This window comes from Phoca vitulina, unplaced genomic scaffold (genome assembly GCF_004348235.1).
Source record: "Phoca vitulina isolate PV1807 unplaced genomic scaffold, GSC_HSeal_1.0 scaffold2, whole genome shotgun sequence".
Classification (NCBI taxonomy): domain Eukaryota; kingdom Metazoa; phylum Chordata; class Mammalia; order Carnivora; family Phocidae; genus Phoca; species Phoca vitulina.
In genome coordinates, this window is record NW_022589705.1 from 25,049,474 (window position 1) to 25,069,223 (window position 19,750).

The 19,750-nt window shown below is 49.5% G+C and overlaps 1 protein-coding gene across 1 annotated transcript; it reads left to right on the top strand.

Moving 5' to 3' along the window:
• Window positions 1–10,408: 10,408 nt before the first annotated feature.
• Window positions 10,409–19,514, top strand: GFI1 (growth factor independent 1 transcriptional repressor). Its single transcript, XM_032416181.1, has 7 exons — window positions 10,409–10,465; window positions 10,613–10,819; window positions 11,131–11,313; window positions 13,083–13,570; window positions 13,681–13,818; window positions 14,856–15,021; window positions 18,118–19,514. The coding sequence occupies exons 2-7, from the start codon at window positions 10,705–10,707 to the stop codon at window positions 18,294–18,296; spliced, it is 1,269 nt and encodes a 422-aa protein (XP_032272072.1). The 5' UTR covers window positions 10,409–10,465; window positions 10,613–10,704; the 3' UTR covers window positions 18,297–19,514.
• The last annotated feature ends 236 nt before the right edge of the window (window positions 19,515–19,750 follow it).

Genomic DNA, 19,750 nt, shown 5'->3' on the forward strand with positions numbered 1-19,750 from the left:
GAAGGAAGGAAGGAAGGAAGGAAGGAAGGAAGGAAGGAAGGAAGGAAAAAGAAAATTTCCACCTACCCTCTCTGACTCCTTCCTCAGAGACTCCTAGCAAAGACATTAAGTTTTGGTAAGAGAAGTATCATAGAATATTCCAAAATCAATGCCTTTCTACAATCCAAACTGCAAAATACTTCCCAAAGCAGAAGCAAAAATGTCTTTATGCAAAAAGTAGATCACATTCTTCTGCAACTGGTAGAATATTTTGATGCTCCAAAATCCTAACCCCTGCTTCATATTACTCGAGTCTCAGATTTGCAGCACAAACTGCAATGTGTCAACTGGTTGTATTAGTCAGGGTTCTCCAGAGAAGCAGAATCAATAGGATATATATAGACATACAGGTTTTCCCCACTATCCTAAAGTAGAGCATTCATATGAAACATTTTGTAAGCTGAGATGGTGTAAAGCAAAAAAGCAATTACCATTCATTTATATTGAAAATTTTTTGAGTGTTCCCCAACCCCAAAAATAACCTCTCTTAGGCTTTTCTAATACCTTAGAACACATCTTGCTGACAGATAAATAAAATCAGTCTAGAAAAAGCACAGATGCTCACAGACACAGTTCAAAGTTATGGCAGCTTGGGGCACCTGGGTGGCCCAGTCAGTTAAGCTTCTGACTCTTGGTTTTGGCTCAGGTTTTGATCTCAGGGTCATGAGACGGAGCCCTGCATCAGGCTCTGGGCTAAGCGGGGAGTCTGCTTGAGATTCTTTCTCCCTCTCCCTCTGCCCCTCCCGCTCATGCCCTCTTTCTCTAAAATAAATAAATAAACCTTCAAAAAGAAAAAAAAAAGCTATGGCAACTTGATGCTGAGATGCTGAGTGCCGTTCCTGAGGAAGGAGCTTGGTGGGACCACTCTCACTGCTCAGGGATGAGTGCTTCCTCCATTGATGCAAAATATGCTGAATACTATTTTCACTTTTTTGCCTTTTTCATATCCTCTTAAACAGCTCTAGAAGTCAAGTCTTTGGTGTTTTATTCTTTTTTATAAACTGAATATATGTATGTATGTTATACATACAGTAAAAGGACATAAATCTTAAGACTCTAGCTTGGTTAATTTTTACATAGATATACACCCAAGCCAAGATTCTCTTCAGATTCCTTTCTGTTAGCAAAAACAGGTACTAACTAGGCCTTTTGTAACAGCAAGTGGCATAAAGCAAACTTTTGAAAAGCGGGGGATACCTGTATATAAGAAGAGATTTATTACAGGAATTGGCTCACACTGTTATTGGAGTTCAAGAAGTGCCGTATTCTGCCAGCTAGAGAGCCAGGGAACCAGTGGTAGAATTCATTCTCACTCCAAATGCCTGGAAATCAGGGTAGCTGATGATGTCACTCCAGTTACACGTGAGAACTGGAGGACTGCTGGTATACGTGGACCCTGAAGGCCCAGAACCGGGAGGGCAAGAGAAGATGAATGTCCCAACTCAAGATAAGAAAGATGGATATGGACAGAGAGAGAAGTCCCCCTTCTTTTCCACCTTTTTGTTCTATTAGGGCCTTCAGTAGATTGGATGATGCCAGCCAACGGTGAGGGCAATCTTCTTTACTCAGTCTACTGATTCAGTGTGGTTTGGTAGAAAGAGACAAGATTTGGAATCAACAGATTTGGTTGGGTTTTAAAAAGCTGATAGCTATGGGACACCTGGGTGGCTCATTTGGTTAAGTGTCTGCCTTTGGCTCAGGTCATGATCCCAGGGTCCTGGGATCAAGTCCCCCATTGGGGTCCCTGCTTAGCAGGGGACCTGCTTCCCTCTCCCTCTGCCTGCCGCTCTGCCTACTTGTGCTCCCTCACTACTTCTCTGTCAAGTAAATAAATAAAATCTTAAAAAAAAAAAAAGCTAATAGCTATCAGAACCTGGGCTTTTTTTTTTTTTTTTAAGATTTTATTTATTTATTTGACAGAGAGAGCCAAGAGAGGGGACACAAGCAGGGGGAGTGGGAGAGGGAGAAGCAGGCTTCCTGCCGAGCAGGGAGCCCGATGCGGGGCTCAATCCCAGGACCCTGGGATCATGACCTGAGCTGAAGGCAGATGCTTAACGACTGAGCCACCTAGGTGCCCCGAACCTGGGCTTTTTAAACACTGGTGTCCTTATGCAGGAAACAGGAGACTCTAATGCCTGCCTCAGAGAACTCTCAACCTTTGCTTCTCCTCCATGAAGCCAGCAAGCTGCAGCAGGGCTAGAACACCCAGTGGGTTCTAGCGGTCTGCCCAGGGATTTGCCTCACAGCTGGCCTAAGGTTTCCAGGATCCCCAGCTCCTACCTTACCTTTAGGATGGGGTCAGACATTGCCTCTAGGGGAGCTGTGTTTTGTGAATAATTTTTAAAAGTTACAATATAGAGGCTTTACTGTTTTAAAGGGAAGTGTTTCATCTGGGGTAGAGTAAAATGATAACCAAACATCCTGGAGGAAATGATGAAAAACTCAAAAGAAAAATAATTCTACATTTCTCTCTCATTACATTTTCCATTCACCAAGTAAAATCTACTCCTTTTTTTTTTCCATAAAAGTTCACACTGGGTATGTTTCTATGAAGAGTCATCTCATACAGCCCACACATAAGATGACACTTTATTCAGTCAATCTGTTCTTAGGAACAATGTAAAAATATATATGTGGTGAGGTTAACAACGTTCTTATTTGAACTCTGAACACCAAAGCTGAGCGCCTCTATGTCTTCAGATGTTTGAAATCCTTAATGTAAAAGTGTAATTTAAATTTTTCATAGTAATAGAGTATATTTTATAATGTCACAACATTTAAATATATCAGTCCCAAAATGTTTATTAAAAGAAAACAGTGTTTTTCTTTTTGTTAGAAGAGGTTCCAAATATTAATACGAGATTGGGTCTTACTCATAGCGTAAGTCTTATATTAATTTGTTTATCTCCAAATTTCTCCTTTACCCCATTTCCCAATTTTTGCATATGTTGGTAAAAGAGCATTACCCATTTTCCATAAATGATGATACCATCTAATCTTATTCTGACTTACAGTGTCATTTGAATTTTATTTTGATAGCCTGCCACTCACAAGAGTAGAAGGGAGACAATTATATTACCTAACACTTGAATTAGGTATCACACAGTTATCACTCCGCATTTATTTTCTTTGAACTCATACAATTCAGAAAATATATAAAACTTGTATTTCTATCTGACTACACTCACCAAAACAGCCAATCCAAAGACAAAAGTTAAATAATTTTTTAATACCAAGAGGAAAAAACCATGGCAATATGACAGGGTATGACCACTGTCTAACAAATGCTTCTTGTGTACAAAATAAAGACCTGTTCAATGTCTGGTCTTTAACCAAGGTCTAACTCTTCCATAGTTGATTTTTATAATCTGTTAACTATTTGTTAAGTGATATGAATTCTTTTGGTATATGCATTACATAAATATGCTATCCAAAACACTTTTTTCTGGTATGTATCAAGAGCCTTAAAAATATTCATTGTTAGATCCAGAAATTCCACCCCTAAAAATATATCCTAAAGAAACAATTTAAAATGTGGGCAAAACTATATCTGGAAAACTTCCCATCACATTATTTAAAATAGTAAAAACTGAAAACAAGCTAAATACTAAGATGGGAGTGATTGCATGAATTATAGTAATCTTGATGATAGAATCCTATTTTAGCAATAGAGAATGATGGAAGATAATATTAAAGCAAGGAAAATGATTGCTATGATTTTTATTTATATAATTTTGTTATTACTGAAAATCTGAAAAATAAAGAGAATAGAAATATGATTATAATATTCACTGAAAAAAGAATATGCTTTTGTAGCTATGATATGGTTATAATTATGTGGGTTTTTTGTTTTTTTTTTTAAAGATTTTTTATTTATTTATTTGAGAGAGAGAGAATGAGAGAGAGCAAGCACATGAGAGGGGGGAGGGTCAGAGGGAGAAGCAGACTCCCTGCTGAGCAGGGAGCCCGATGCGGGACTCGATCCAGGGACTCCAGGATCATGACCTGAGCCAAAGGCAGTCGCTTAACCAACTGAGCCACCCAGGCGCCCCATAATTATGTGGGTTTTTTTAAGGCAGAGCAAAAATACTAGAATGTTGTTTTACTGGGGTTTCTTCTTTTTTTTCTTTATCAAATTAAATATGTGATAATTTATAGTAAAAAATATTTTTAAAAAATAAACCACTGCCTTCTTATACACAAAAATCTCTTGTCTGGCTTATGAAGGAGCTTCATATCCAGTCCCATCCTGTGATTTTTTTTTTACTGTGTTTATTAAACATTGATTTTACTTTCAGTATGTCTTCCATAGCTACTCTCAGCCAATAGCTCAGGGTATTTGACACATGGGAGGCATCTCCTGTTTTAAAGATGGGCACACTAAGTCCTGACACAGTTACTCCTTTAACTTGCCCTAAATAAGTCTACAGAATATCTAGAAATGGAAATTGATCCTTGATTAATTTTCTTCTGACCTCTGATTTAAAAAAAAAATCCAAGCCCCTGCAAATTACTATAATGAAGTTTACTTATGCAAAGTTGAATAAATTGAAGCAGGACGTGGAACAAGAAGGCTAAACCCAAGACACCCTCACTGGGAGAATTCGTCCATTCTTGGGGCCCAGAGGAACCCATGAAGAGCGGGTATCACAGGGTTGCTCCATGGTCTTGCAAGGTAAGTAGTTATTCTGACTTTACAGGTGAGAAACTGGGGCTGGGAAGGTTGAGCTAACTTTCCCAAGTTCACAGGGCTACTCACTGGCAGAACAGAGACTCATTTCAATGAAGGACTATCTGGAAAAAGCCTGGACTCTTTCCCCTCCTTGGGAGCATTGCTGTGAGCATCAAATGAGGCAAACACTACAGAAAAGTATGCTGGAAAGGGGGGCATTGCCCCTTTCTGTGGTTTCAAGATCCCCACTCTTCTTATGCCTACCCCAAAAAGAACAGAGATGGTAGCTGTAAAGCTTTGTGAAAATATAAACAAGAAACTGGCAATAACCTGTTACAATTTTCTTTTTTTAAAAAGTCTCAAATCTTTTGTTGTAGGGGAATTCTGATCTTGAGATGCTACTTGAAATAAATGGGCCACTGGCCAGGGCTTGGAAATGTTTGTGATATGAAGAACATCATTTGTCTTTTGGCATCTACAGATATGTTATTATTTAATAATAATTAATAAATTACTGACAAAATAGCAAATTTTACACCCTCTTTTTGGAAAACCAGTATATATAGAAAATTATGCTCCAAGCCTAATTCTGCTTACCATTAGATCTATTTCAGTTCCAAAGGAACACATTGGGGGAGGGATATTTTCTAGCTTTTGAAAATGTGCACTTTGGGGGCAGGGCAGTCTTATTCTCTTCGTTCTCCGTTTAGTGGTAAATGAGAGGTAGTTTGAAGTAGCGGGAAGTCAAGTTCATTGTATGATCATTTCCAGTGCTGGCTCTTAGCTGCTCCTTGGCATGTTTCTTAACCTTTCTGGGTACCCCTCTTTTTATTTTCTCCTCTGTTCCCCCTAAGTGTGGGAGTCAACACTATACACCTGGGAAATGACCTGATCTCTCTAGTCAGATATTTTTATGTGTATTTATTTGAATTGGTAATACACCCATTTGGTTCGAAACTTAAAAGATTATAAAGAGAAATTCTGTGCATCTCACTCCCGCTTGCTTTTCTCTGGGTGTCCCTGTCCCAGTCCTCAGTTTTATTTTGCAAATTCAGAGGAGGTGAATGGCAAACTAAGCAAGATGACTAGGTTTAATCTGAATGAAAGGGATTTATTCTTTTTTTTAAAGATTTTATTTATTTATTTGAGAGAGAGAATGAGACAGAGAGAGAGCATGAGATGGGGGAGGGTCAGAGGGAGAAGCAGACTCCCTGCCGAGCAGGGAGCCCGATGCGGGACTCGATCCCGGGACTCCAGGATCATGACCTGAGCCGAAGGCAGTCGCTTAACCAACTGAGCCACCCAGGCGCCCGAAAGGGATTTATTCTAAAGTGATACTATACAAGGTGATTATTTGTCCCCTTCATAGCCTCCCTCAAGTTTTCTGAGACTTCAAACAGCAACACTCAACTAAACTACTAGTCACAGCGCCTTTTCAAGAAATTTTGACTTTGAACTTGCTCATGTGCAAAGGAAATGGTTCAACCATTTCTCTAGAACTTGGTTGATAATATTTTCTTTTGTTCCATTTACAATTTTCTTTTAAAATTTGCCTTTTTCTACTGTTGCATCAGATAGAAGGAATAAGGGAAAGATCTGTTTTGGACTGCTTTGAAATTTTTATACTTTAGGCCCAGACAAAGCATATAAGAATTAAAAGCTTATATACAAAATGCCTTAATTTCCCTTCAGTTTATTCAATATTTGTAATCCTTCTGGTTAAGATTGTTTACTTCTGGGAGCTAACCAATTTATAAGGAAAGGGGTGTTGAACAAATGAACAGCAGTGTAAGGAGAATAGCTAAGCAGACTATTAAGATGTGTCTAGTCCAGCACCTGGCACACAGTAGGTGTAGGACCATTGTTATATAAAATGTCTAATCTATTAAAACATGCTTGAACTACTGCCATAGTACCCAAATATTTTCTGCAAATCTTCGGGTTTACCAAACAAAAATCATTCTAAAAAACATTTCTCTCTAGCGAAACGGCTACAAGGACCTTATTTTTCCATGATAACGCTGGCCTAATCTAAAATATGGTACGTTATTTTGCAAGAACTGAGGAGCAACACTCCCTTCTCCCTTCTGGCACTGGAGACTTAACTGTGCATGAAGTAGTGATCAAAATCTCACTCAATTCACTTAGGAAAGTAACGTAATTACGATATCCACCCCCGTCAGGAAAGGGTTCAGGTTTAAGCATACACAACAGGCCACACTCTATGGATCATGGCAGACATCTAGCGTTGGAAGTTGCTGCATTTGTTTATTTATGGGTGAGGCTTACATTTTTCCCCCTGTTCTATTAATAGAATTACTTAACTCCATTCATTCATTTACTCAGTCCACAGACGTTTCTTAAAGCGTACCAGGGAGATAACAGTGAAGATCCGTGCCTACCCTCAAGGAACACACAATCCGAGCGAAGATTTACTCTTCAATAGTCGTCGGGGTGGTGCCTTTATGGCGCTGTATCGCTCCTCTCAGGACCAGGTGCCTGAGGTACCGCTCTCCCGGGCTGGCCCGGACAGGGCGGGGTCAGCCGAGCCGCCGCCGCCGCTGCCCCCGCCGCTGCCCCCGCGCTCTCCCTCCCGCGCAGTCTTTAATTTCGCAGCTCCGACCACCGGAAATTAGCCGCGGGCGGAGGGGACCCGGCAGAGCGCGGGTGAGCACGGCGTGGGGAGGGCGCGCCCTCCAGCCTAGCCGGGCGCCCGCGGGACGCGCCGCCAGCGCCCTCTCCGCCGGGGGCTCGGCGCTCGCCCACCTCTTCCAAATTTAACCATTACCTAAATCCGAAGGGAAATGAGCAAACCTCTCGGATTGGGTGTCAAGGTATTTTCAGCCTTGTTGGGCGTATTTATCCCGAAGTGTTTCCACAACAAGCTATTTCGGGGCAGCGGGGCAGGTTTCGCTCTGCGGACGCCGCGGCCACTCGCCGGGCTCCAGGCCGGCGACACCGCTGGCGGGTGGTGATTCACGGCCCCGACCAGGGGGCGGCACTGCCCAAGCAGGCGGCGGGGTTGGGGTGGGGGTGGAGGCGTCCCGGGCCACAGGGGCGGGGAGACCTCCTCCGAGCTGGCGCTCCCACTCCCCTGCGCTCCAGTCAATCTGTGTCCTGAATCTGTGACTTCTTCTCGCTGCGGAAGTCTCCCAAGAGCCAAGAATGGTTCATTTTCTTTTGAGTCATTTCTAGTGCCTGGGTGTTGGGCCCTCCGGGTCTCCCCACGCCCCGCAGTCCCAACATAGCAAAAACGCCGAGGACCTCCTGGGAGGGCGGCTGAAAAGGCCGGGCCCCCTGTCCGCCTCCTAGCCCCTTGCGCAAAGGAGCGCGCCCAGACTGGGGGTTGGGGGGGCAGGTCTGAGAGGGCTAAGAGAGCTACTCCTTAACGCTCAGGAAGTGAAGCTTGTGGTTTTGGGGGCTGAGCTCGGAAGGAGATTAAAAAAAGAGAGAGAGAGACAGCGCAGTCTCTCCCGAAAGCAACTCAGTTTGAAAACTCTCGAAGCGCAGTGCCCGCGCCCTGACCCCGCAGGTAGGTCTGTTGCGCCTGTTCTGCGCCTGCCCCCCTGGTGGGGGCGGCCGCGGGGACTAACGGGGCAGCGCCACTGCGGGGGCGACCAGAGGGCGCTGCCGGGATCCCCCCCGGCTGCTGGCCCCTGTGCGGGAGCCCCGAGAACCCTATCCGCAAGGGATTTTGGCGCAGGGGAGCAGGATTCATCCGGGAAGGAAACATCTGGTGGGGAGGCGGCGGCAGCTGGGCTCAGGAGGCTGCCCGTCGGCGCCTCCACTCCCGCCTTCCCGGGCCCAGACCGTGAAGAGAGGCCCCAGGCCGCGTGCGCTGGGGGGCGCCCCGCCCTCCCGCCGCCAGCTGCTGCGCCAGGTAGCCTTCCCACGCGCTCAGCCCTCGTCCCTACCACCCCCAACCCATTCCGCTCTCCCAGGATCGGGCCGGGCCAGCCAGCAGGAGAGAGAGGCGCGGGGCTCGGCCTGGGTGGAGAGGACGCCTCGGTGCCCTCCTGATTCCGCGCGGTCCCAGCCAGCAGAGGCTCAGCGCCCGCGCGGACAGTTCCCCATCTGTCCCCACCTCCGCCCGACTTCGCGCCGACGCAGACCCAAGCCTCACGAGGGTCCTCGAGACCGTTTCACCCCGTATTCCTTTACCTCTGAGTTTCATGGCTGTCTAAGGAATTCGTTTTTACGTTTGTGGTGTCTAATTATACGGCCAAAGTGGCGGCGCAAGCAGAGGCCCAGGGAAAACTGTGGTGGCAGAACTGCGTCCTGGGGCAGCCCCAGCACCTCCAAACCTCCGACCTTAGGGGCGGACTCAGACGGGGGCAGGTGGCACCCTCACTCCTAGGGGCGTTCTGGCTCTTAGGACTCCTGAAAGGTCTCCTGAGATTCCGCTACATGCCCCAGCCGTCTTTTCTCCCGAGCCTATCCCCGCTCCACCCCCAGGGAGGGGGACACAGTGGGACGTGGAATGCCCTCTAGGGAACCAGTCCCTGAGAACTCGTTTTGAGCTCGGAGCGCCAACGGGCAGTCTTAGTGTCCTGCATCCTGCCCTGAGAGCCACGCAGCTCCTAATCTGGCAGCCTAAGCCTCGCGAAGGCCAAGGACGAGGGTCTTGCTCCGGCCCGTGGTCCCCCAGCACACTTGTTCCTGAACTAGACAAGACCATGGAGAGCTGCTGTGCCCGAAGAGCCTGCAGCTCCCGTGTGAACCTGACCTCCATCGAGAGGAAGGCAAATTCGTTTTCCCCAGACCGAGTAGCCCGTCTGGTTCCGCCCCCAGCAGCCCCGCGCCGAGCTGGAGGCGCTGCCCCGCCTCACGGCCGGGCTCAGGTTTCGACCCCGGGATTAGGTGAACTGATTGGGGGTTAATGAGAACGGCGCCGCGGGCAGCTAGCTCCCTCCCGCGCCTGGACCCCCGCGCTCTGGCCGCGGCAGAGCACCCTGCGCTCTCCGCGTCCGCTAAACTGTTGGTTCTCCGCGGACTCCAGCCACAGCGCAGTTCACAGCCAGCGCGCGCGAATGGGGCTCGACTTCCCCTAAACAAGGTTTTCGGTGAGCAGAACGAAAAGTGCTTTTTCCCAGGACTTGGTTTCCGAGGTTAGGTCTCCATGGTCTGGGGTGTCTTGCCCCAGACTTTGCCTGCCTCCGCCGCACTTGCGTCTCCAGACCAACTTTTTCCTCGCGTGAGGCACGAGTGAGGGGCGAGGGAGATCACCGGGATGCGAGTTCCACCGGGGGCCGGGGTCGGTCCTGTCATACCCCCTCCCACCACCTTCCTGTTCCTCTTCTCTCCTGCCTTTCTTTCTCCAGCTTCTGCTGCCCTCAGCTCCTCTGCTGCTGTCACCCGACCCTGCTCCTCAGCCTGCCTAGTGCGCCCCTCCCCTCCCACCCCCCTCCAGTTTCTAGCGGGCTCCAGAAGGGCTTGGCTCCTAGCCCCTTCCCGGTCCTCGAGCGCGAACACATCCCTCGGCCTTAAACTGATCAGCGCGTCCCTGCCCTCTTCCCCAGCCCGAAAACAGGGCCAGGCAGGCAGTGAGTGGTCGAGCGGGGGTAACTGGCCAGTTGGGGACATCGGCTCTCCGGAGAGTTTGATTGCCAGAGCGAGTTTTGCGAGGGAAGGGGAGGGGCCAAGGGGTGTGGGCAGGGCAGAAGGAAGAGGCCTGAGCCTGGGCCCCGGGACGGGTTTTACCGCTCAGCTGTGGCGGCGGCGGCGGGCTCGCGCCACCTGTCCGAGTGCCACCTGGTGAGCGCGGCGCAGCGGGGCAAAGCCCCTCCTCCTGCGGGCCTTCCTCCCTCCTCCCGGCCGGAGCTCTCTCTCCACCCGGCTGCCCAGTCCCGGGCCCCGGAGCGTGCTGACCCGCGTTTCCACCCGGTTCTTCTCCTCTCGCAGGTCTCCGCCTGGCTGGGGCTGAGCAAGCGCTCCGGGTAACAGTGGGCTGACTGCGGCTCCAGGGAGCGGAGTGGAGAGCGCGCCGGACCACCATGCCGCGTTCGTTCCTTGTCAAGAGCAAGAAGGCTCACAGTTACCACCAGCCGCGCTCCCCGGGACGCGACTATTCCCTCCGCCTGGAGAATGTCCTGGCGCCAGGCGGAGCAGGTACAGAGTGCGCGGGGGCCGGGCGGGGCTCCCAGGGATGTAGATTCTGAGCCCCGCCACACCATCCCCCAGGAACCCGGCAGGGAGACCCTGATGCCCTCTTTGCTGCCTTTTCTGTTTCCTACCGTCCGGGTCCCTTCCGGGCTTGTCGCCTAGGTGCCACAGCCTCTTTGCTCCCGCCCTCGGATCCGGAAGGGTTCCCAGCCAGGTCTGGGAAAAGAGGAGGACGCCAGGGTGCCACGGTCTGGGGGGCGCCACTTCAGAACCCAATCAGGCCCAGCCTGAGCTCCTATCCTCCCTCCTCTCCGCAGACAGCACCTCGAGCGCAGACGGGGCGAAGACAGAGCCCCGGCGTCGTCTGTCCCCCGAGTCACAGTTGACCGAGGTTCCAGAGAGATCCTCCGCATCCCCGGGCAGCTGTGAGGGCAGCGTCTGCGACCGGAGCTCAGAGTTTGAGGACTTCTGGAGGCCTCCGTCGCCCTCTGTGTCTCCAGGTAGGAACCCGTTGGGAGCTCTGGGGCCGAGGCGGCAAGGAATAAACTGAGGCGGCTTTGGGTGGAGAAATGCTAAATGGATGGCAGAGAGTCTTTCCGAGAGGAGAGCGCTTGTTTATGGGGTAAGGGGGCCCATGGGGGAGGCATCTGGCTTTGAACCGGGACTGAGTTAGCCTGTTCGCAGGGTCTGCTGCTTGGATCCGAGGCGGCTGGACCCGGCTTGTTCATTCGTTAAGATTCGTTTGGCAGAGATGGTGGGTGAGAGAAAATAAATGAGTCGTCTTGACCGACAGCAACCTCGACATTTCGTTTTCTCATCAGCTCACTGTTTATAAAGAGCTGGGATCCCCAAAATCAGACCTCCGAGTCTCAAACGGAGACCTGGTCAGTCTTTAAAACTTCCTCTGGCTCCCGCAGCAACGGTCCTGGCAGAGCTGGGTGCCAAGCAAGAGGGACGGGTGGGGCTGAAAATCTCTGCCCTCCTCTGAGTCTTCGTAGGCGCGGATCGGGGGGCCTGTTTCAGTTTTCGTTTTGCTGGGTTGGCCTAGTCTTGGGGACCAGTCCGTGGGCTTAATTTCCAGACAGCAATTGAGGTTTGCGAAAACGTTGGGTGGGAGCAAGCCTTGGTTTCTGGCCAGGGAAGGAGAACGCAAACTAGCCGGATTCTGCCAAGTGCCTGTTATTTCCAGATTGCATTCACTAGTTTTAAAAGACAGCCCCAACCCCATCCCACACTCAGTGCGTTGACTTGGCTAAAGCCATAACTCCAGCGAGTGTGTCTGGGAGCCTGCGAGTGGGGGATTCTTCTAGGCTGTGCAGGACACGGCCCTGCAAGACTGGGTGCTTCCGGAATCTCTCCGACTGAAACTTGGGGTGCAGCCTGTCACTGAAACGGTTAGCCTGGAGTGTAGGGTGGGAACAGATTTGTAAATCCGTATGCAAATGGAGAAAGGATACGTTGGGTATTTGGTTTTAGCAAAATTTACGTTGTGCAGGGGGTGCAGAAGGCCACGAATATGGGAAAGCCATGTCCCTGGCAGGTGGTGGCTAAACCTTAATGAAAAATTTGGATTTTTCCCCCCATAAAACTATGACAGGAATGAGTATAGGAGTATTTGGCAGGCAGTTCAAGCTCCAAACGCTCTTCCCACTGCCCCTTTGCTACCTGCACTGGCTATTTAATAACTGTTAGGAATGTTAACACCTTCCCGGTTTTTTTTCAAACAGATGTCTTCGGTAGGCCAGGCCGCATCTTATTGGTCCTTTCCCCTCCCTCCTTATCTATCCCGGAAAGAAAAAGGACGGAGTGGGGAACCTGTAGGGGCCGGGAGAGTGTTGGCACTGGGCGCTGGGCCCTCTGCGCAGGAGCGCTGTCCAGACCTTAACTGTGGCCACGTTCTCCCGCTTAGCTCAGCTCAGAACATTTCTCCAGCACAGACAGCTTGGCGCGCTTTTCTCTGCGGGACCGCGAAGTGCTCGGGTCCCGCCAGAAAGGACCCTCTTAACGTCGTTTCCGCTGCCCTGGCGCCAAATTTACCCATCTCCTCGACCGATGTCATTTTAATTATCCGTTCGCCGCCCTGCCGCCTCCAGTGATCCTCGAGGCCCCAGAGACCGGGTCCGCGTTTTATCCCGGGGGCGTCATGGCACCTAGTGCGGCGTCTGGCGCACGGAGGACTCCACCAGCGCCGGGCGACTGGCAGACGCCGCCGGGCGGCCTCCGCCCCGCCGTCTGAAGCCTAACCGGACGCCCCCTTGTGCCTCCACAGCCTCGGAGAAGTCGGCGTGCCCTTCGCTGGACGAAGCCCAGCCGTTGCCCCTCCCCTTCAAGCCGTACTCTTGGAGCGGCCTGGCGGGTTCTGACCTGCGGCACTTGGTGCACAGCTACCGGCCGTGCGCGGCCCTGGAGCGCGGCGCCGGCCTGGGCCTCTTCTGCGAGCGCGCCCCGGAGCCAGGCCACCCCGCGGCGCTCTACGGCCCCGAGCGGGCTGCGGGCGGCGCGGGGGCCGGGGCGCCCGGGGGAGGCAGCGCAGGAGGTGGCGCTGCGGGCGGCGCGGGCCTGGGGCTCTACGGCGACTTCGGGCCCGCGGCGGCGGGGCTGTACGAGCGGCCGACGGCGGCGGCGGGAGGGCTGTATGCGGAGCGCGGCCACGGGCTGCACGCGGACAAGGGCGCCGGCGTCAAGGTGGAGTCGGAGCTGCTGTGCACCCGCCTGCTACTGGGCGGCGGCTCCTATAAGTGCATCAAGTGCAGCAAGGTGAGGCTCCCGCGCGCCTGGCTTCGTCGGCCCCGCGCCCGCGCCCGCGCCCCCGGCCCACGCCCCTTGGCCCCTCTCAGCGGCCTTCTCCCCGGCCCCACCCGCCTCAGGTGTTCTCCACGCCGCACGGGCTCGAGGTGCACGTGCGCAGGTCCCACAGCGGCACGAGACCCTTTGCGTGCGAAATGTGCGGCAAGACCTTCGGGCACGCGGTGAGCCTGGAGCAGCATAAAGCCGTACACTCGCAGGTAAGCGCGGGGCGTATGGCCGCGCGCGGCCCTGTTCAGGTTTTCACATTCGGGGATGTTCTGCTTGTCTGTGCAGCACCGGCCACTCCTCCTGGCAGCTTTTCCCTTGGGCTTCACCGGATTGCCCCCAGTCTCCTCCACCATGTCCCTTTGCCCAGATGTAGGTGTGTACGGAAAGGTGGCCGGCTCAGGCTTCGAGGCAGCCCTAGAGTTTGGTGTCACATCATTGTAAGCCTCCAGAGGGTGATCCAGATCATTACTTTGGGTTTGAGGAGGGTTTCTATGCGCCCTTGCTGCTGATACATCAGATTTATTAGCTCTGGTTTTTTTTGCCTCACTTCTTTTCACCAAATGGCTGTCACTTCATCTGTATTGACCCCTCCCAACTGAAAGGAAGGGATGTCGGCTCATTGAGAGCATCCAGGAGCATATTTGTCCTGCTGTTATTTCATGCATTTCTTTATTAGTATTTGTTGTCCAACTTCCAGCTGCTAGGCTCTTGAGAATCCTGTAACACAGCAGGTCCCTGACAGGATGCCCCCACGGAATTTTTCAGTTTAGCTGAGTGACGAGGGTAGATAAGCAATTAAGTACACAAGTAACTATGACAAGTGAATGCTTACTTACAGAAACTTATTTACTAAAAAGAGTACCATTCTCCAATCTCTCTCAACAAGGGCTAGAGGGCGCGGTGGTCTCAAGTGACTGAAGTCTAAGCCTCCTGTTGAGGAGGGTGGAGAAGTGTTTGTAAATGGGTGTCAAAAAAGCAGGGTGGGGATACGTTTTTGCCATGGGGTGTGGAGGGTTGTGGGTGAAAAGTGTTTGGGTAGAAAAAGTGTTAAAGGGGAAGAGGCTGGGGTGGGGAGGGTGGAGGTTGGAAATAAATCTGGAGCCAGGGATGATGGGGCAGGCTAAGTGGAAGGGGAGCCTGAAGGAAGGGGGAGCCCTGGTTTGGGGGATTTTATGGTCGGGTTGGTGGTGAAGAAGACGGCAGCCTACATGACTACAATAGGAATGCCACATCTTTCTATCCACAGGAACGCAGCTTTGACTGTAAGATCTGTGGCAAGAGCTTCAAGAGGTCATCTACGCTGTCTACACACTTGCTCATCCACTCAGACACCCGGCCCTACCCTTGTCAGTACTGTGGCAAGAGATTCCACCAGAAGTCAGACATGAAGAAACACACCTTCATCCACACTGGTAAGCTGAAAGCCCTTGGCTTGTCCGAAAACACCTGGGGAAGGCTGGCGTGGAAGAGCATTCTTCTTCCTCCTGAGGCCAATATAATTCACCTTTGCTCTGATATTCTGGCTACAGAGTGAGTGGTAGATGAGGCCTTCTAGATGGAGTTAATCACTGCAGTGTGTTCAAGAAAACAAGGAGGCAGATTCTCTTAGATTCATTTACATACAAGGTTCTCCCCAGAGGGGCCTCGGTGTGGGGCTGCATTTGAAGAACCACTCAGCTGGCCAACCTCAGGTTCTCTATCTTTGCAAAGACTATTTTCCTCTAGTTTAGCTGCTGCTCCAACTGCTGCCTGCTCTGGGTGAACTACTAAGCTCCAGAGAGTGAGCTCTTTCTCCAGGGCTCCCACCCAGCCTTTTAGGGAAGCAGGAAGCCTTATGTGTGGTCTCTTGGCTGCATTCCTTGCTGTCTAAGAGCTTATTCTGATTGAGGAGGAAAAAACAATGGTAAATATTACTAAGCTGTCTGCTAAGCACTTTTTAAATGCATTATCTCATTTTATGTTCACAAGAACTCTGGGAGGTAGAGACTATTCCTTATCCCCATTCTAGAGATGAGGCAAGTGAGGCACAGAAGGGTCAGGTAACCTGTCCAGGGACCTGATAGCAAGCAACAGGGCCAGGACTTAAATTCAGGTCTTCCTGACTTCAAATGTCTATTATCTTGACCACTGTTTACTGTATTCTATTTTCAGAGTCATGAGGGTTGGTAGACACAAATTTCAGTGTGTTCCAAACATCTACCTTTGATGCTTATAAATATGTTTGGGCAGTAGACTGCCCTTTTCAAAATATCAGCAAGTTCATGCCATAATAATGGTAACTCTTCACCTATTATAATACTTCATAATTTACAAACTGCTTTCAAACCTATCCCTTCTTAAAAAAAATCTATCCCCCCCCTTTTTTTTAAAGATTTTAGTTATTTATTTGAGAGAGAGATAAAGAGGGCATGAGTGGGAGGGGCAGAGGGAGAGGGACAAGGAGACTCCCCGCTGAGCCAGACATGGGGCTTGATCCCAGGACCTTGAGATCATGACCTGAGTCAGACGCTTAACTGACTGAGCCACGCAGGCGCCCCATCCCTTCTTTTGATCCTCACTGCCTCCCCAGTAAGTAGCCTTAGGGTGATGAAACTCAGGGTGATGAAATGATTTACCAAAGATCAGACTGAGAGTAAATCTTGGGGCCATGGAATGCTCTGGATTCCAATCCTGGGATCTTTACCTAACATTTTGATTGTATATCGGTGGCAGTTTTAATGCCAGGAGCAGTCTCTTTAATAGTAAATAAGACATGTACAAGAGACCCAGAATTCTGACTATTTTATTCCAGAATATGAATACTGATTTAAAACAAATTTCAGTGTGTTCCAAACATCTACCTTTGATGCTTATAAATATGTTTGGGCAGTGTAAACCCCCTTCAGAAAACCCAGAAAAATATCCTACTTTAATCATGACCCCTTACCTGAAATTTCCGTTAACTCACTCCTTTTGAGTAAAGGTATTCAAGACCCTTACCAAAATGCAACTAGGATTTTTTTTTTACTTTTTTAAAAAAAGATTTTATTTATTTATTTGACAGAGAGATAGAGAGAGCACAAGTAGGCAGAGCGGCAAGCGGAGGGAGAGGGAGAAGCAGGCTTTCTGCTGAGCAGGGAGCATGATGCAGGGCTCGATCCCAGGACCCTGGGATCATGACCTGAGCTGAAGACAGACGGTTAACCGACTGAGCCACCCAGGCCCAAAATGCAACTAGGATCTTGACTGAATGAAACATTAAGTCTTTATCAAACATTCACATCATAGCTAGAATTTGTTTCTCAGATTTATTTGACCCTAAAGGGATAGGCTAAATTTTGATGGGTGGTTCCTTATTAAAGAAATCTGAAGCATGAAGACAGAAAGGGGTGCAGCAGAGGGACAGAAGTTTCCTCAAAAACAAACCTCATCTATTTTGTGCACTTTTCCAAGACCAAGCCCTGACAATAATTACATGCTGAGGCTCTTTGGAAATTCATGTTATTTACCCAAATATTAAACAGCACATGAATTGGGGAGAAGACAAAACTTGCTTTTCTTTTTTTTTTTTTTTAAGATTTTAATTTATTTACAGGGGTCCCAGTCTAGAACTTAGAAAAGTAGAGGTAAAAGATATTTTTTCTCCTCTACAAGGTTATAAAAAGAAGGAAACAACCAGCAACACTGAAAAAGATATTTATTTGGGAGAGAAAGAGAGAGAGAGAGCGTGTGGGGAGGGAGAGGAAAAGGGAAAGAATCTCAAGCAGACTCTGTGTTGAGGACAGAGCCTGACAGAGGGCTGGATCTCACAACCCTGAGATCATGACCTGAGCCAAAACCAAGAGTCGGACACTCAACCAACTAAGCCACCCAGGCGCCCCTGACACTTTTTCTCTTTGTTACTTATTAATTTATGGTGAAGACTTGCAAGGATATAAAGAATCCTTATAAAAAGAAAATAAAATCAAGTTGGAAAGGATCCGCTATTTAAGAAATACTTTGTGACCCAAATGTGGAGTTTTAAAAATAAGACTTTGAGACATGTCTATGCTTCAGATACATTCTATTGTCCTTCAAAAGCAAGAAAGAAGGCAGGCTCACTGGTCCATACAAACCAACACCCACTTGGAAACTCAGATTTGAAAACTTCCTCTGAATTAGAGCAGAGTCACATGGCCCCCACCCCCACATTGAACATCTGCTGTGGGAGCTCTCTGCTTCTAAAGTCAGGGGTGTCTTGCCAGGGTGGATTCAGCTGTGAGTCTGGGCACGTGGCCTTTGCTGTTTCCGTTTAGCAGGAAACGGTTTGAGGCCTTTTGCTGGGAACCCCCACTCAGAAAGTCTCCCTTTCACTTGGTGCACCCATGACTTCCCAGGACTTGCGTTGCAACACGTCACCCTCCAAGTTGCTTGAAGGCCTTAGACTGTGGTGCAGCCAGCTGCTGCCAAGAGCATGTGGGTCACAGTGAATCCCCTCTAGCTTGATCATAAGCTCATACTTCCTCCCCTCCCCTCCTCCCTCCTCGCAGGTGAGAAGCCCCACAAATGCCAGGTGTGTGGGAAGGCGTTCAGCCAGAGCTCCAACCTCATCACCCACAGCCGCAAGCACACAGGCTTCAAACCCTTTGGCTGTGACCTGTGTGGGAAGGGCTTCCAGAGGAAGGTGGACCTCAGGCGGCACCGGGAGACCCAGCATGGGCTCAAATGAAGGCCCTGACTGGCTGCAAGCAGCAGTTACACAACACTACGGAGGTCAGCCTCCCCACTTGCCACTGTCCACGTCTGACTTCTCAGGCCCTCCAATCCTGTCCAAAACTCCCAGCAGGGTGAGCCCCTCACCTTACTTCTGGGAACTGCAAGAAGCGATAAGTTACCCTTTCAAAGTTCAGCCCAGAGTGGGAACCAAATGACTCACTGGGCTTTGGACACGCCAAATAGGCTCCCCGACACCTGAAGACTCGAAGTCAAGGGGAGATCAGCTAAAATCTCGGGCCCTGCAGTTCTTCACATTCCCAGCCCTGCTCCACAGACAGGAAAGTCCTTCAGGTTTTTACCCTCCTCTTGCCCCACCCCAGATACTTGTGTGGAAGAGGAGGGGTCACCATTTACAAGGTGGACACATGCTAATGTTTTTATCTAGAATGAAAAATGAGTGTTACTTTTTTTTTCTTTCTGGGGAGTCTGTTAACCCCTTTCTATTGGGTGCTGCCTATAAATCTTGGAGGGATCAATTCTCCCACTCGAAGACTAGTTCAGAAACGGATTTGGGGAAGGAGTTTCATGCTTTTGAAATTACAAAATACACTGTCCAGCTTGCTCCAAGCAGGAGCAGAAGACGCGTGGACTTGGTGGTGAGAGGACAGGAGAGTCCTTTCTGCAGGAGGCTTGTGAAGGCTCCCTCTGAGGAGCTGGGAGGACAGAGCAACACCTCTGGACAAGATACCACCCCCTCACTCAGCAGGTGTTTGTTGACCACCAGGTTCCAGGCCTATGCTAGGTATGGGGAAGCCAGAGATTAAAGTTACGGCCCCTGCCCTTCAGAAGCTAACAGTTGCACCTCCTCCAAGTGGCTGGATCTGCTTTTTCCCTCCTAGGGAATTCAGAGAAGATGAAACAAAATCTTGACCCTTCTTTTCTGACACGTTTGGATTTTATCAAGAATAAACAACAACAACAACAAAATAGCTGAACAGATACTTCCAAGATTCATGTGTATATTCAGTTTTTTATCGTTAAGCTGATATTTTTAAGATGTCTAAGCTAGCAGGCATGTGGAGTGACCCTCCGTGTGTACTATAAAGAAGAAAAAGTGGTATTTTTACTTTGATGAGGTTTGTAAATGTTTTTAGATCTTCTGGAGTGCATTATGTTTGTTAATACATATTTATTAGAATGATGTTTTAAGTTAATAAAGTATTAAGACTCTGACCTATTGGGGCGCCTGGGTGGCTCAGTCGGTTAAGCGGCTGCCTTCAGCTCAGGTCATGATCCTGGGGTCCTGGGATCGAGCCCCACGTCCGGCTCCCTGCTTGGCGGAGAGCCTGCTTCTCCCTCTCCCTTGGCCTGCCACTCTGCCTACTTGTGCTCTCTCTCTATCTCTCTGTCAAATAAATAAATAAAATCTTTAAAAAAAAAAAAGACTCTGACCTATTGCTTTTCATT

Coding starts and splice junctions, on each gene's coding strand:
- GFI1 (XM_032416181.1), top strand. CDS start 10,705: ATGCCGCGTTCGTTCCTTGTCAAGAGCAAGAAGGCTCACAGTTACCAC. Junction 11,314..13,082: donor GTCGCCCTCTGTGTCTCCAG/GTAGGAACCCGT, acceptor GTGCCTCCACAG/CCTCGGAGAAGTCGGCGTGC. Junction 13,571..13,680: donor AGTGCATCAAGTGCAGCAAG/GTGAGGCTCCCG, acceptor CACCCGCCTCAG/GTGTTCTCCACGCCGCACGG.